The sequence below is a fragment of the Sturnira hondurensis genome, unplaced genomic scaffold (assembly GCF_014824575.4).
Source record: "Sturnira hondurensis isolate 20B ecotype Veracruz unplaced genomic scaffold, ASM1482457v3 Scaffold0020237, whole genome shotgun sequence".
NCBI lineage: Eukaryota > Metazoa > Chordata > Mammalia > Chiroptera > Phyllostomidae > Sturnira > Sturnira hondurensis.
The window spans coordinates 8,916,764-8,931,131 of record NW_028092868.1 but is presented as its reverse complement, the minus strand read 5'-3'; the positions used below and the strand labels follow the sequence as shown (position 1 = coordinate 8,931,131).

General features: G+C 45.4%; 1 protein-coding gene across 1 annotated transcript in view; it reads right to left on the bottom strand.

Annotated features, from left to right (window-relative positions):
- The window catches only part of COL4A3 (collagen type IV alpha 3 chain), a 134,014-nt gene that overhangs the window by 67,054 nt on the left and 52,592 nt on the right, over nucleotides 1-14,368 (bottom strand). Inside the window, exons 2-9 of the mRNA XM_037029275.1 lie at nucleotides 8,168-8,224; nucleotides 6,118-6,207; nucleotides 4,997-5,041; nucleotides 4,376-4,420; nucleotides 3,627-3,689; nucleotides 2,723-2,776; nucleotides 1,716-1,742; nucleotides 431-508 (exon numbers count right to left, since the gene is read on the bottom strand). Coding sequence (XP_036885170.1) covers nucleotides 431-508; nucleotides 1,716-1,742; nucleotides 2,723-2,776; nucleotides 3,627-3,689; nucleotides 4,376-4,420; nucleotides 4,997-5,041; nucleotides 6,118-6,207; nucleotides 8,168-8,224 — 459 coding nt within the window. The remainder of the gene's footprint in view (nucleotides 1-430; nucleotides 509-1,715; nucleotides 1,743-2,722; nucleotides 2,777-3,626; nucleotides 3,690-4,375; nucleotides 4,421-4,996; nucleotides 5,042-6,117; nucleotides 6,208-8,167; nucleotides 8,225-14,368) is intronic.

Here is a 14,368-nt window from a genome sequence, read left to right as displayed (position 1 = left end):
TTGAGCGCGGGCCTGCGAACCAGGGGATCGCGGTTCGATTCCCAGTCAGGGCACATGCCTGGGTTGCAGGCTGGTTCCCTGCAGGCCAACTCCCAGCAGGGGACGCAGGAGAGGCAACCAGACATTGATGTTTCTCTCCCTCTCTCCTTCCCCTCTAAAGATAAATAAATAAAAATTAAAAAATAAATAAATAAAATGTTCTTAGGAGAGTGAAAAAGAGCTATAGGGACAAAGAGGGAGGAGAAAAAGGAGACAAAGCAAAAGAGTTACAGACAGAGAAGAAGAAGGAGAAGAAAGAGGGAGAGAAAGAAGGAAAAACGTGGAAAAAGTGAGAAGGACACACACAGGGGCAGAGACAGAAAGATGGAGAATGGGACAATGGAGAGGGAGGGGCCGAGCAGGGTAGGACTCTTCTCCCCAGTGTTTGTACCTGCAATCCTGGAGCTCCTGGCAACCCGGGGTCACCTTTCCCATCAAGTTCCATATCTTCTCCTTCCGCAGGAGTGCCCTTGAAAATGAAGTTCCTCAAACATCATGAATGTTGTAGTTTCAAACTCCCTTGAAGTGCTCATTCGAGGCCAAGTCGCTTCGAGGATAAAGGTGCTTTCCAGTGTGAATGACAAAAGGGCTCTGTCATAAACCTGGGGAGCTCTGGGGTCCCCATGGCAGGGCTGACAAGCTCAGTGACCAAAAGTGGCCACACAGGGTGGCCTGAAAAAAATTCCAAACTGGACGAGTCATGGCGAGTAGCCGCCTCCCAGGCCGGTAGGTTCCTTAACAAAGGACCCTCGGCGAGCCCTGTTCCCTGCTCTCGTGCATCTAAGATGATATACCTCGGAAATGTCAGGGTCATTTTCCTTTCTAGACCACTCGGGACACCAGAGCACAAGACCCCAGAACCCTTTATTGTATCGTGCCCCATCCCCACCTCCACCCCTGCCTACAACGCTATGTGCTGGAAACGTTAACTACCCTGTACCCGCCAGTGTGAAAGAAGTATATGTTTGTCCATTTTGCTTGTTGTCCAGGCCTAGAGATGTCCCCGAGCTGCCCTCTCTGACCACCTTAATCTACCACCAAGGGATTTCATGTTCCTTCCTTCTGTTTTCTCCTTGGGTTCTAATTCTTAAAAGGATCTGCAGATTTGCCCCTGCAGCCTTTTCTCAATCTGTTGAGAGCTTGCTTTTGAACATGTCCTCAAAATATTTGCCTCAAATAACCTCTTATAAAACTTTCCTTTAGGTCTGAATGTCCTTTTGTTAACACCAGCGTATATACTTAGAGAAATGGTTTATTGTTTTGTAGTGATTCCATGTTGAAGGACTCAAAGCTTTTTCATATTTTCTAAAATGAACAGTTGACTGTGGCGGAAGGAAGGAAGGAAGACACCGGGATGATAAAGCGCTTCCCAAGATATCGCGGTCAGTGGCAATTCCTGACCTGGACTGTGGGGCCCAGGCCACGAGGCCAGGTCTCTTCTCCTAGACTCTATTTCCTTAGAGGATGAAACAAAACTTGTACTCTTTAAAGACATATTTACGACAAGAGATATAAGACATTGTTCAACAGAAATAAATATCATGTCCCAATTACAAAGGTTTCTGGATTAATGATGAAATCTCCTTTGTAATTATGTATATCTTATTATTTAAAAGAAATCCCTTTCACATGTACAATGACAGATTTTTGATAATAATATGCCTCAAATGACTTACCTTTTCTCCTTTTAACCCAACAGCCCCCTAGGAAAAAGCAGCGGCATATTAACAGCCAGACACAAACCAAGGAAGCAATACCCTCCTTCTCTCAGCCACTCTACCTTCTCCTCCACCGTAGACTTCCGGTCAAGTCATTGTCCCCCCCCCCCTCCCCTTACTGCCCAGTCTCTTCTTCATGTCACCCGCAGACTTCCTGTCCTGTCCGTCTCCCACTCACGCTTCAGTCTCACATCTGCCTTCTGTCTCTGGCCGTCATGGACCTCTCCCTTGCTAAGGTCTGCCGTGCTTCTGACATGGCTAAAGTGGACGACAAAAATGCCAGTTTTCCTCCTCCTGGACTTCTCACGAGCCTCCGGCAGCTGTCTGCCGCTCCTCTCCCAGAAAGAGTGGCATGAAAAACACTTTTAAATGTTCGGCCTGTAAACAGAAAGTCATCTACCGAGCTCATAACCCCACCCCGCAGCTGTAATTGGGAATGAATGGCCCAACACTATTCGAAACACACACACACAAAGGTTTGACAACTTTTGTAAATCTTATATTTCTATTAATTTTTTAAAAAGATGAGTAAGATTGTTTTGGACTTTTGGGGGGTAGACTTTAAAGGTGTAATTTGAAACCTATCTCTCTTGGCTTCCATAAGACACGCCTCCCTGGCTCGTCTTCCACCAGGCGTTCCTGCTTTTATCCTCACTCTCCAGGTCATGGACTTAAGTCCTGGCTCTAAGCCCCTCCTCCACACTCTCACTTCCAGAGCGACCCCCTCCCAGTCTCTCCTCTGCCCATTATACAGCTCCCCTCTGTGCCATTAAAGCAAAAAGAGCCTCCAAGAGCAAATCTGAACTCGTAAGTCATTTCTTCATTTGCTCTTCAGGTATCCGTCGAATGTTTACTATTAGCCATCCCAGACACCCCCATGATGCATCTCAGTACACGGTCCTTTGGGAATAAACCACTTACATTCTACTTTACGTTTTTGATGGGAGTTAGAAATGCAGACCTACCGGGACCCCTGGGTAGCCTGGTGTCCCTGGGAATCCTGGAAATCCTCGCTCACCCTGGGAGAAAGAACAAGTAAAGCTTGTCATTCTTCTTAGTTGTTCTAAAAGTCTGTTGCGATGTTTTCCTTCTTTCTCTCTTCCGACCCTGCAGGGGTAAATCTAGGCAAAGTAATTACGTTCCTTATGGCTACTGGGTCATGAGGCTGAAGGCCAAAAAACCATTATCTTAATTGAAAACAAGATTAAAGTCTATTGTTTCTCAAATTGTGCATAAATGGCGAAAGTCTAATTGCACCAAAAAACTTTTTAATTGCTGTTTCCTTGAAACATCAGTGACTAGTTCATTCCTGGCCACCATTCCGGGGAAGAGAGAGTGCAGTCAGGAAACAATAAGGTGAGTGGCCATCCAAAAGCTCAGTCCCTAAATGACCCGTGGACATGGACCACAGGGTAGGGACCGGCTGTGGGAGCAGCAGTGGGGGTGGGCAGGGGAGAGCAACCAAAGAACATTGGGACAACTGTAATAGAACAACAATGAAAAAAAAAAAAAGAACAACAAACCAAACAGAAAAGTTCAGTTCTCCTTTTTAAAGACATATTTTGCATCCCAACCTTGAGTTTCCAATTTGTACACCCTTACAACCTCAGATAAAAAAAACAGTTATCTTTCGGTGAGAAAATACGAGAGAACTCCCTGGGAAGACCATCAGAAACTGAGGCACAGGAAGAGAGACCACAGGCAGGGTCCTGGTTCCAACATCACACTTCTGCTCCGAGGACATGTGCCACCACTTCTGGCCGAAGGAAAGGTTCGAGGAAAGTCCATCCTGTCTCATTACTACTTCATCTTAATTGATTCTTGCAGGAAAACATCCACTGATCATCCCCTGGGTAAGAAGTACATTACCTTAGAGCCATTGCATCCTGGTAAACCCGGGAGGCCGTAAGGTCCGGGATAGCCTGGGGTTCCCTGGAAACAGAGCGAGTTTCAAAAAGGGGACGTGCCAACCAGGCCCTGGGACCAGGAGGAAGCAGTGAGGAAGCCAAGGTGAGGGAGAAGAGGGGCTCACTGAGATACCGATTTAAACATAAACGGGTACTTAAATAATTGAGTGGTAAATGTGCTTATTTCAGGAAACAATTTCAACAAAAATCCCAGCAAATAAAATGGGTTCATTAAAATGAAGAATGATCAAGTGTCAAGTGAAATACAACTAGTTCAAATAAAATAAAAGGCCTTTCTATAGAACATGAAATCCCTTAACAGGCTGTTTGAAGCCGAGGGAAAGGAAAGGACAAAGGAGAGGGAAATGTGCACAGATGTAACTATTTTAAACTTAATTATATGTTGTTAAACAGTTGTTCTATGCTGGTCTTTTATTCTATTCCATTCTTTTCCTTTGCTGTATTACCCTACTCAATCCTATTCTATTCTAACTTATCTTACCCTAACCTATTCTGATTTTTCGGGCAATGCAATTTGATTTTTTTGACCCACCAATCTTTACTCCAACGTACTTTGCTGTTCTACCACACCATTTTCATCAAGTATCGAATTTATCAATACCCATTTCCTTGTGCTGTTGATTTAACACCTCTACTAAAATGAGCTTACTTTTTATGTTTTCAGTTACACATTTTCCCCCCACTACTTACTGGAAGTCCAGGAGGACCTGAAAATCCCGGTAATCCAGTTATTCCCTAAAGACAAAGAAAAGGGGTAGGGTGGGGAGAAAAACACTTTTAAAATGTTCGATGTGTAAACAGAAAATCATCTACCGTGCCCATAATCCCACCCTGCAGCTATAATTGGGAATGGCCCAACACTATTTGAAACACACACACACAAAAGGTTTGACAAACCTTTGTAAGTCTTACATTTCAATTAGTTTTAAAAAGAGATGAGTAAGATGAGTGGATTTTGGGGGGTGGACTTTAAAGGTATAATTTGATTATAGCCTAGTGCTCTGATCTTCCACGAAGACCGGTGTGTGGGTACGTACACACCAGTGTTCTCACCACTCAGACCAGACACAGACCATCATTCCACGTGGTTCCTTCATGCTTTCCCATGAACTAAGACCAACCCCACCTAGCCACCACTGTTTTGACTTCTACCGTTATAGATTAATGTTACCTGTCCTTAAACTTCATCTCTAGAAGTATACCATACACAAGGTGCTCCTTTGTGACGTCTGTATAACTCCTACAGTGCAGAGTTCTCTTCTCAAAACAGAACTCATCAAGCAATCAGGGTGGGTGGGTTGGACGACTCACCCTGACACCTTTGGGACCAGTGGGGCCTGGAAGTCCTCGAGAGCCCTAGGTCCAAGCAGAAACACAGAAGTCAACACCAGGAAAATCATTGGGCATCAAAACCAATAAATTAAAGGCCCCGGTTTTATTGCCACGCCAGCGTTGCCCTTGTGATTATTTCATTGTTAACACGGTTTAGGTACTTGCTTGTTTCACTGGAGCTAAAATAGTTATCAGTAAGGATGAAAAATTTTCTTGCAAACCCTTGCTACTCAAAGGAAAGGTCTAACATGAGTACGGTCCGGGAGCTTGTTAGAAAAGCAGAGTCGCAGGTCCCCCACCTCCCAGACTTGTTGATTCCCAATCTGCACTTCAGCAAGATGTACCGGTGAGTCAGGTCACTGCAGTGCCAGAAAGTTCTGCTATCAACACCCCCCGCCCTCCCCGCCCCNCACCCCCCCCCCCCCCCCCCCCCCCCCCCCCCCGTTAGGCAGACTGCCGAGGGCTGATAAGAGAAATACTTTACTAACAAGGCACACCTGCTACGCCCAGATAAACAAACAGCGAAGTACAGACTGCCTGAACCAGAGATAAACTTGCTCTGGGCACATAAAGAACACAGTGTGGAGGCCCTGTTTCTTAGAAAATAATAACCTTACATGGATACAGTTTTAACTAGGCCCCTGGGTGTGGAAGCTCTCTTGTCCAAAAGCCTTTTTCCTCATTCCTGAGAGGGTCAGTGTGTTTTCTTATTTATGATGATTTGAGAAGAGGGTTGTTACAGAGTCTTCTCAGACTGGACTATGGAGACCCAACAGCATGCAGGTGGGGGCTCCGCTCCCCAGGGGAAGGTGAAAAGGACTGGTCCTTCCGTGAAGAAGAAAAGAAGGGAGAGATCGATGCGGGTGTAGCAGCCGTATAGCGTGGGGAGGAGGAGAAAGCTGAGTAGGGGACTTGGAGATAATCACAACCATTTTCGATGATGGTCTTGGAATAGGAGGCAGCTGTGAGCGACAGCAGGCATCTGCCCAGGCACTCGCATCCTCCCAGAGCGGGGATTCTCCCCGCGTTCTCAGCAGCGCAGGGGTGGGTGTAAAGTTAGGTGGACTGAGCATACACCTCAGCCTTACAGACTGACGTACCTTGGGTCCTTGTGGTCCAGGTGAGCCTTCGGGACCTGGGAATCCCTTCTGGCCGGGAGACCCAGGGGGTCCGGGAAAACCTTTCTCCCCCTATTAAAACCAAAGCAAGACAAGGAATACACAGAACAGAAACTATTCAACAACATACACAGCCTTCATCATTGTGCAGTTTTTTAAAAATGACTTCATAATGTTTTGCACATCTTTTCCCGTTCGATGTGAACTAAAGTTGCTCTTGGCGGCGAGTGTATGAGTAACTGAAAAGCCGCTGCTCCTAGCCCCTGCCTCCAGGCTGGGAAGTGCCTGGTCCTCGGTCTGCAGGCACAATTCCCTAAGTGGCAGAGCTGTACAGACCAGGGACTGAAGGGGGAAGTCAGGAACGGAGGGGAAACCCCATTGCAAAACTCTAGGCCCATGGAGCGTGTTTGTGGGAGCCGGAGACAGTGAGGGTGAGGCGCAGGGACGTGTCTGGGAGTGTGCAGACCCGCTCTGTCGCTGGAAAAGGACAATAGGCAGCCTGTGGGTTTCAGTTCTCCTGGGTTACTCGGGGATTCGTCATTCCATCGGATACTTGTGGAGGGGATGCAGCACAGATATCACAGGTGGCCTAAGTGTCCAGTGTGAGCTAAACAGTATTTTAGAAAGAGTGAGGTGATACTATGGGAAAGGCCCTGGTAACAAGTGAGTGAAAGTACTTTAGGCCCAGAGAGTGACATGGTTCTGCTAACAAAGAATTTTCCCATGGACACGGACCCTTTAACAGTAAAGGCCACCACTTGATTCAGTCAATTTAGTTATACAATTGGCACGTTCAATTTTGAGAGAAAGTCAGAGTACACATACTCAATAAAAAAAGAAATAGCCCTGGCTGCTGTAGCTCAGTGGATTGAGTGCAGGCTTGCGAACCAAAGGATCACTGTTAGATTCCCAGTCAGAGCACACGCTTGGGTTGCAGGCCAGTTCCCAGCAGGGGACCCGCGAGAGGCAACCATACATTGATATTTCTCTCCCTCTCTCATTCCCTTCCCCTCTAAAGATAAATAAATAAAATCCTTAAAAAAAGAAAGGAATAAAAGAATTTGCTAGACTCCTCTCAATTTGCTAGACTCCTAGACTACTCAAGCACCTTCACACATCCTAGAGTAGCATCTTGCACACAGTAGGGATTCAGTAATGCTTCTTGCATGCAAGAATGAATCACAGCTTTCCAATGTGGATCTGAATATGCTATATTAATAACTTCTGGGGAAAAAACTCTAAATCAAACTACACATGAATATTAGAATAATTTAAAATAAATATAAGAATAGCTATTATAATTGGCATATAAATGTATGTAAATTATTTTTACTAAAGAGTTTAAAATATTTTCTTTAAAAAATATTTTTAGTCACCTTTCAATATCGTTAAGCAAATCATCAGTGTACTGAGGAAAAGGTTTTGTAAACAAAGACAATACTGCAGTTCAGCCTGTGTCTTCATTATCACAAATTGCAAGTTAATGAAGCGAATTAATGAGATTTCAGGGCAGTCCTTTTTTTTTCTTGAATTGTGTGCAATGGAGCTACTTCCCTCTGCTCAACTTTCACCTCGGCTAGAGTGCTGCTGCAAGATGCTGCCACCAGGGGGCGCGCCTGCATCAACGCTGCGGGACAAAATGTGAGGCTTTCAAGGTTTAAGTCGAAGTGAGTGGATCAAGTTATTTTCAGTTGTTCTCTCGTGTTTAGCAACATTATAAATAGGGTATACATAAACTTTCTTTTTCGCTAACTTGCCTTTTTTCTTTACAGGCCAAGAGAGTTTAAAATGACTGCCAGTATTTACACAAGCCACCTGAAGCTTCCTGGAAGGCCTTTTGGGGGGTGGGGCGTTAATGTTTACATACAAACAGGTTAATGTTTACATACAATCGCTTTAACATTGGATTCGGGAAATGTAATAATATACTGCTCATCTTTCTGCTGTTAATGAAAGAAGAACATGAATTCCTGGATGAGCTCCACAGAAAAAAGCAGCAGAATGAAGGGAAGAATTAAGGTTCTATTTTTACCTTCTCTCCTTTGGTCCCATCGCAGAAGCACAGGCCTTTGTCCTTACAGACGCAGCCCTAGGAGGCGGGAAAGAGAAAGGGTTTTGTGTAAAAACAGCTTAGTAAGTCCCGACTGCCTGGGCAGAAGCAAACACAGTTTCCTGCTCTCAGAGCCGCCAGCACTGACCATTAGCATCCACGTGATACCGCGGCAATGTATCAATAAAAATAGAGCGCGCGAGGGAGAAGCTGTTGCGCATAGAAGAACTGTCAGGTGAGTGTACACAATTCATACGGTGTTTCAGGATTTTAAGAGATGTATGCACGGAGAAAGGCCAGCTGTCCTTGTTTGTGAACAAGCTATCGTTGGGCCGTGTGAAGTTGCGTGGCTGTGGGTAGATGTGGTCCAACGCGGGCAAGTGTCGTGAGCTCAGCATAACGTACACCTATGTATTTGTGCATCTTCTATGGGTGACCTGAAGGTTTTTGTTCCTGAAATAATTCGACTGTGAAGAGACGATCAGTACCCATGGTGTGTCTTTGAAGAGAACAAAGTAATTCACTAATGCGAATATCAAAGTGCTCTTTCTTATTAAAAAAAAATTGAGCTATGAGCTTGGCAGCTCTTACCTATCTAACAGGTCACTTGGACACACAGCCCCAGCTCGCACACCTATGCACGTGCCAACTGTGAGGAAGGTAAATTTTCAGTATGTTCTCTAGCCCTGGCTGGGTAGCTCAGCTGGTTAGAGCATCATCCCGATGCATCAAGGTTGCAGGTTAGGGCCCCGGTCAGGACATGTAGAAGAATCAACGAACAAATGCAAAAACCAGTGGAACAACAACTCCATGTCTCTGTCTCCCACCCCACACACAAAAAGTCAATATATAACATTTTTTTAAATGCAAAATGTCCTCTGCCAGCAAAGGAATGAAAGGAGAAACAGTTTCAATGCGGTGGATTTAAAATTTGTTTTCACACATATTCTATGATTATATATTTATCTTTCTTCTTTGGCTTAATATTAACTGAAAATCAGTTCTCTTCCCCCTTCACCCCCCAAAAAACACTAATTGATAGCGGAGGCTGGGCAAGGCTAGGCCCTGTGCTGGCTGACAGGAAAGATAAAAAGAAATCATGTCAGACAGTCCCAAAGTGGGGACTTTATTTGTGCAATCAAAATGAAAATACACCAACAAAAATACGTTTAATTGAACATCTTTCCTGAGCCTATGTCAGTAGACTATGATGCCATTAAAAAAGGGGGTACCTAGTAATGTCAGACGCTCATCATTGATCCTCACCACATTAACATCCATCCTGATATCTACACATATGCCAACTGTGCATATATGAATGGAGAGCAACTGATTGAAAAGAAAAGTCTGTATTTTCCTTAAGGTTTGGATGTTTGGTATTTTTTAGAAAACCAAATTTTCCCAATTTCCCTCTCGTGGGGATGCTTGGGGCCATTAAGTCAGGGCTGACTTCATTATTTTAATTGTGTCTTTCCAGATTTCTAAACCTTTATGTTCATGTCAACCGCGTATTTAAGCACACTAAGTATCTTCTAAGATAATGTGCTAATCAAGTTTTCTGGCATGCTAGCATCTGCTGAAGCGGTTAGTCAGGGGCCCTCAAAGTGTGGATCTCCAAAGCAGCAGCAGCAGCACCTCCCAGAGACTTGAAAGACGTGCAGATCCGTGGCCCCCCACCGTGATCTGCTTTAACGGGTCCCCGGGTGATTCTGAAAGCATTACTCCAACGCCTAACAGCTAGTCTGCAGCATACAGCTAATTCTCTAGAGTGTTCCGAACACTACGTCATCCGAGGTACTCATTTGTACGTCTGTTTTTTGTTTGTGATGCCCTTTCTACTTTCATTCCGACAAGGGAGCCAGGCTTGTGTGCTCCTCACTTTAGGGATGCTTTTCTCACCGAGAACAGAGTCTTCCTGAAGCCAAGACTGTTCCCGGCTTTCGTTTTTGAAGGGTGAGGACCCGTTGAAGGTTGTCCCAAGAGTGGAGGGATCAGCTTGCTGCCCCCACACAGGGTCTGGAGGAGGCAGCTGGGCCTCAGCAAGGGAAGTCTGAGTCTTGCACCTACGATGCCCAGACACTGGGAAAGGAAGCTCGGTGTGGGCAAGTACCTGGCGCTCTGGTTCCCAGGGCGTCGGTGAGCCACCATTTCCAAATGGACAGTGAGCATCACCGATATCTCTCAACAGCTACATTCTGAGCATCTCTGGACCACAGGGGGGTGGAAGCAAGTTGGCAGTTCTCTAACCCCAGAGAAGGTGCAAGAGGCCACCTCTATTTTATTTTATTTTATTTTGCAGTGAAAATCGTGTTCACTACATACTACTAGAAATCTTTCAAATGCATCTTAAGCAAATAAGTGATCGTTTAGCTCCACCAAACTGGATCAGGTCCCCTTTTTTACTCACCCTCCTGGGCCACTTGGAGACTTACCATACTCATTTCTGTGATTTAGGCTGTTTTCCTCAAATAAAAATTTAAACTTACAAATGTGTTTTAATAACTTGATAATTCAAATAGATCACTTAGCCAAAAGATAACAATGGCCACACTTTTATTTTTGTTAATTCGATCCACTTTTTGGACCCATTTTTGGAACCCAATGAATATATTAATGAAATAGAACCCATTAATTACTATTCAAGTGCTAAATCCATTCAAAACTAGTATGGCCCAATGCCACTATGAAGAAGGCATAACTCATAGATATTTCTTAAACAACATTTTTATGACTTTTCCTCTTCAAACAATAAAGCACCTGTTACTTCTTACTTCTGCCATCATGGAGTGAGAAATCATTTGTTCTGAACAGAAAGCTCTTAATGATGTTTTTCTGGCTTTTCTCTGCCTGCTAACCATGAATACATCAGGAAGTGACCCAAGGTTATGTGATGTTTTATTAGCACTTTCTGCATATTAAACAGTTCAACTTGTGAAAATCATTCTCTTAACAATCACATTCATTTTTTCCGATGACCTCACTTGCAATGCCAAATAAACTTTGAGAGGAGAGAATTTTAAAAGGTGCCGAAATCCAGAAACCACTGTCTTCAGGCCAGGCCTACGGAGAATTTGTTCCCAGGTTTCCAGCTACTAACTGGAGCTTTGGGCAAATGCCTGAATCCTCCCATGTCACCTCATCTGTAAAAAGGGTGTCAAGGTCTGTCCTGCAGTGGTTTTGTGAGGAGGGTTTGATGCCCAGTCCCGGGGGTCTGCAGAGTGAGTGCCCTGCATTGAGTAAAAGACTCAGTCAAGGGGGCCACCTCTCTGTCTGTCTGTCTGTCTGTCTCTTTTTTGGCAGCATTCTATGCCCAAGGACATCCACGCTACCCCCTGAGCTTTCTTCAGTCAGGCCGCACTACCACCATTTCCCAGACATTTCTTCCTGAGGTGGGCTGTCTGGTGCCAGAGAACTGGCCCTGAGTCTGAGGTCAATGGTAAGCGAGACTGAGAAGTAGTTTGGTTGAACTACAAATGCATTAGCCACAACTGTTAATCGTACTCGTACAGTACATGAAACACAGTGGTCAATGAACCAAATATCTAGGTACCCGAGCACCCAGAATTTATTTGCTTAATAAAACGGTTTGAGATCGCCATAGTCGGTGATGTTCATCCCTGAAAAGTACCAATCTGATGCGTCTCAGCAAGGCAGCAGGCTCTTCTGAGAATGCCGGTCAGGTGTCCCTTCCCTGTTTCTCTTCGTCTCGACGGCTGTCGTCCTCCTGGACGGCCCTTGCTGCCTTGGGTGCCAGGTCGGTACGGCCGAGCGGTGCAGGGCAGACTTTCTGGGCCTAAGTCCAGCTCTGCCAAGTCACCCGCGCGACTTTAAGTGCTCTCTAGTGCCTCAGTTTCCACATCTGTAAAACGGGGTTGGCGGGCTCGTGCCGGGACAGTGCGTAGACAAGGGCATAGGACGCCCATTGAGGGCTGTGGAGGAAGCCAGATGAGGTGTCCCCGAAACAGCCTGTGTGAGGTAAACATTATTTTGAGCTGGAGGCAATGAAGAAGTGGTAAGTGAAGAAGAGGCACCTCCTTTCCTGCCTAAAGGCAGGAAGTAGATTCTCCTTTCACCGGAGACCAGGGCTTGCCCTGGTGATGGCAGTGAAGTCCGCCCACAAACCTTGTCAGACTCCCCGTTATCTCCCTGGTTGCTACCTCTGGCCCCAGCGCCCCCCTGCTCCACCCTGGTATTGTCGGTTCTTCCCAAACGTAGTGTTTCTTTGTCCAAAAGGTCTCAAAGTTCCCTGCGCCGGCCACTTCTTCTGGTCTTCATTCTCTTGTGAAGGCTCCCACGCATATACAACCAACCATTTAATAAAACGTTTGTGTGATTTTTCTTCCGTTCATACGACTTTGTCATTTTAATTTTTAGGCCAGCCAGGAACTCTTAGCAGGCCACCAACAACCTGGGCCATCACTGACTTACTCACCTCGTATTGCTATTTAAATGCTCAGGAACTGAGAGATTATTATGTTTACTAGGCTGCAAGGAGGAGGAGCCAGGTCTCACAATTCTTTACAACACGGGCAGGCAGTAAAAAATGATGTTTATTCCGAAAACTAATGAAAGATCTAACTATGCACACACGTATGCTACTGTTCATTAATAGGCCAGAAAATAATTTCCGAATAAGTTTGCGTATTTCCTCTTTCTACTCTCCGAGCAGCCTGTTTGCGTGCATTCCCCTGCCCTCGGTCCAATCTCCCCTCCCCCACGCCCAGCCGTGCCCAGCCCGGCTGGGGTTAGCACAGGAGAAGTTGCCAACATTCAGAGCTGGTTAACACTCTACTGAGCAGGTCTGTTGATTTTGCAGTAGAATTATTGACCCCCTGCCCAGCCAATAGCCGGAGGCGAAAGTTTCTGTGTGTGAAAAGAAGAGCTGACGCAGTGTGGGCAGCTGTGCCAGACAGACTCCACGGGCTGTTCTTTGCAGGGCCTTCCACCGAGTCTGTCTCCGGCCACTGCTCAGGGGCCCCGCCCACACACCCTCTAGTAAAGGGGGGGCACCACCCGAGGGCCGATTTCTTGGTGGTCCCTTATGCCCCACCCAGGGCCCCCGTCACCACACTTGCATATCACAGAAACCTCACTGCCACTGTCCTTTAATTCCTGTTCAGAGAGCCACGACCCATCTAGACCTGTAAACCAGCCACCCGTTTTTGATTTTATGGACAACAGCAAACACACAGATTAGCAGTGCTGGCAATGACCGTGGCACTCAGAGGTCTCGGCAACCTTGGGGAATAAGCAATCCGTGAAGGAAGCTTTGCCCTTCTATCTTCTGTGATGCAGCGAGTGGTGTTCATATCTATAACCATGAACTCCAGGTTCTTGTTTGCTTATTTTTGCCCTAAAAGGTTTTGAAAATCACATGAACTTCAAATGTCAGTGCTTATAAATAAAGTTTTAGATTTCATCACTAAAAATGAGTGGGGATTTGCTTTTTCTCTTGTGCTCTGGGATGGATATGCTACCCTTGATTTTGCCTCTTGGAAAAAGAAGCCTAAAATATAGTTACCATCTGACCCTCTATGGAAAAATCCTGTTGACCCCTGATGCAAGTTCTCTCGATTATATTTTTGTCTGTGGTGACAAAGAAGTTACATTTAAAAAATTAAGGTCGAAACTAAAGGAGAGATCAGCTGTGAGCTCAGCAGGAGATAGCCTTCCATCCGGATTTCTCGTTTCCTCTCAGCCTCCCTTTAGCTACAGCCCAAGGTTTACCCTTTAGTTCGAGGTTGTGATGGGCAGGGCGTGGATCACGCAATCTGGGGGTTATAAGAACCCAGAAGATCATCTAATCCAAAATGCCTAATGTTTTGAACTTCAATGAGCAGGAAAATAAATACATTTTTTTAAAAAAGGAGACCGGTGTAGAGTTGCCTTATTTATATTTTGCTATGTAAGGATGATGAGCACGTCCAAATACTAACAAACCTGCTTTCCACCCACCAGCCCACAATGAGTCTATCAGCTACCATCATCATTATTGTGTAAGAAAAAAAATGAAAGAAAGCATTGTAAAAGAAGCAAGGAAATGTTTACAAAGCACAGGTGCTCCTTGAAAATGGGAATAATTAGCTTTTACTTTGTAAGCAATCTCCACACTGTTCTTACTCGCTGCATTTGTCTTGATCTGGTTAAAGTCTGCACTGGCCGGCGCAGGCATGATGTTGGGAG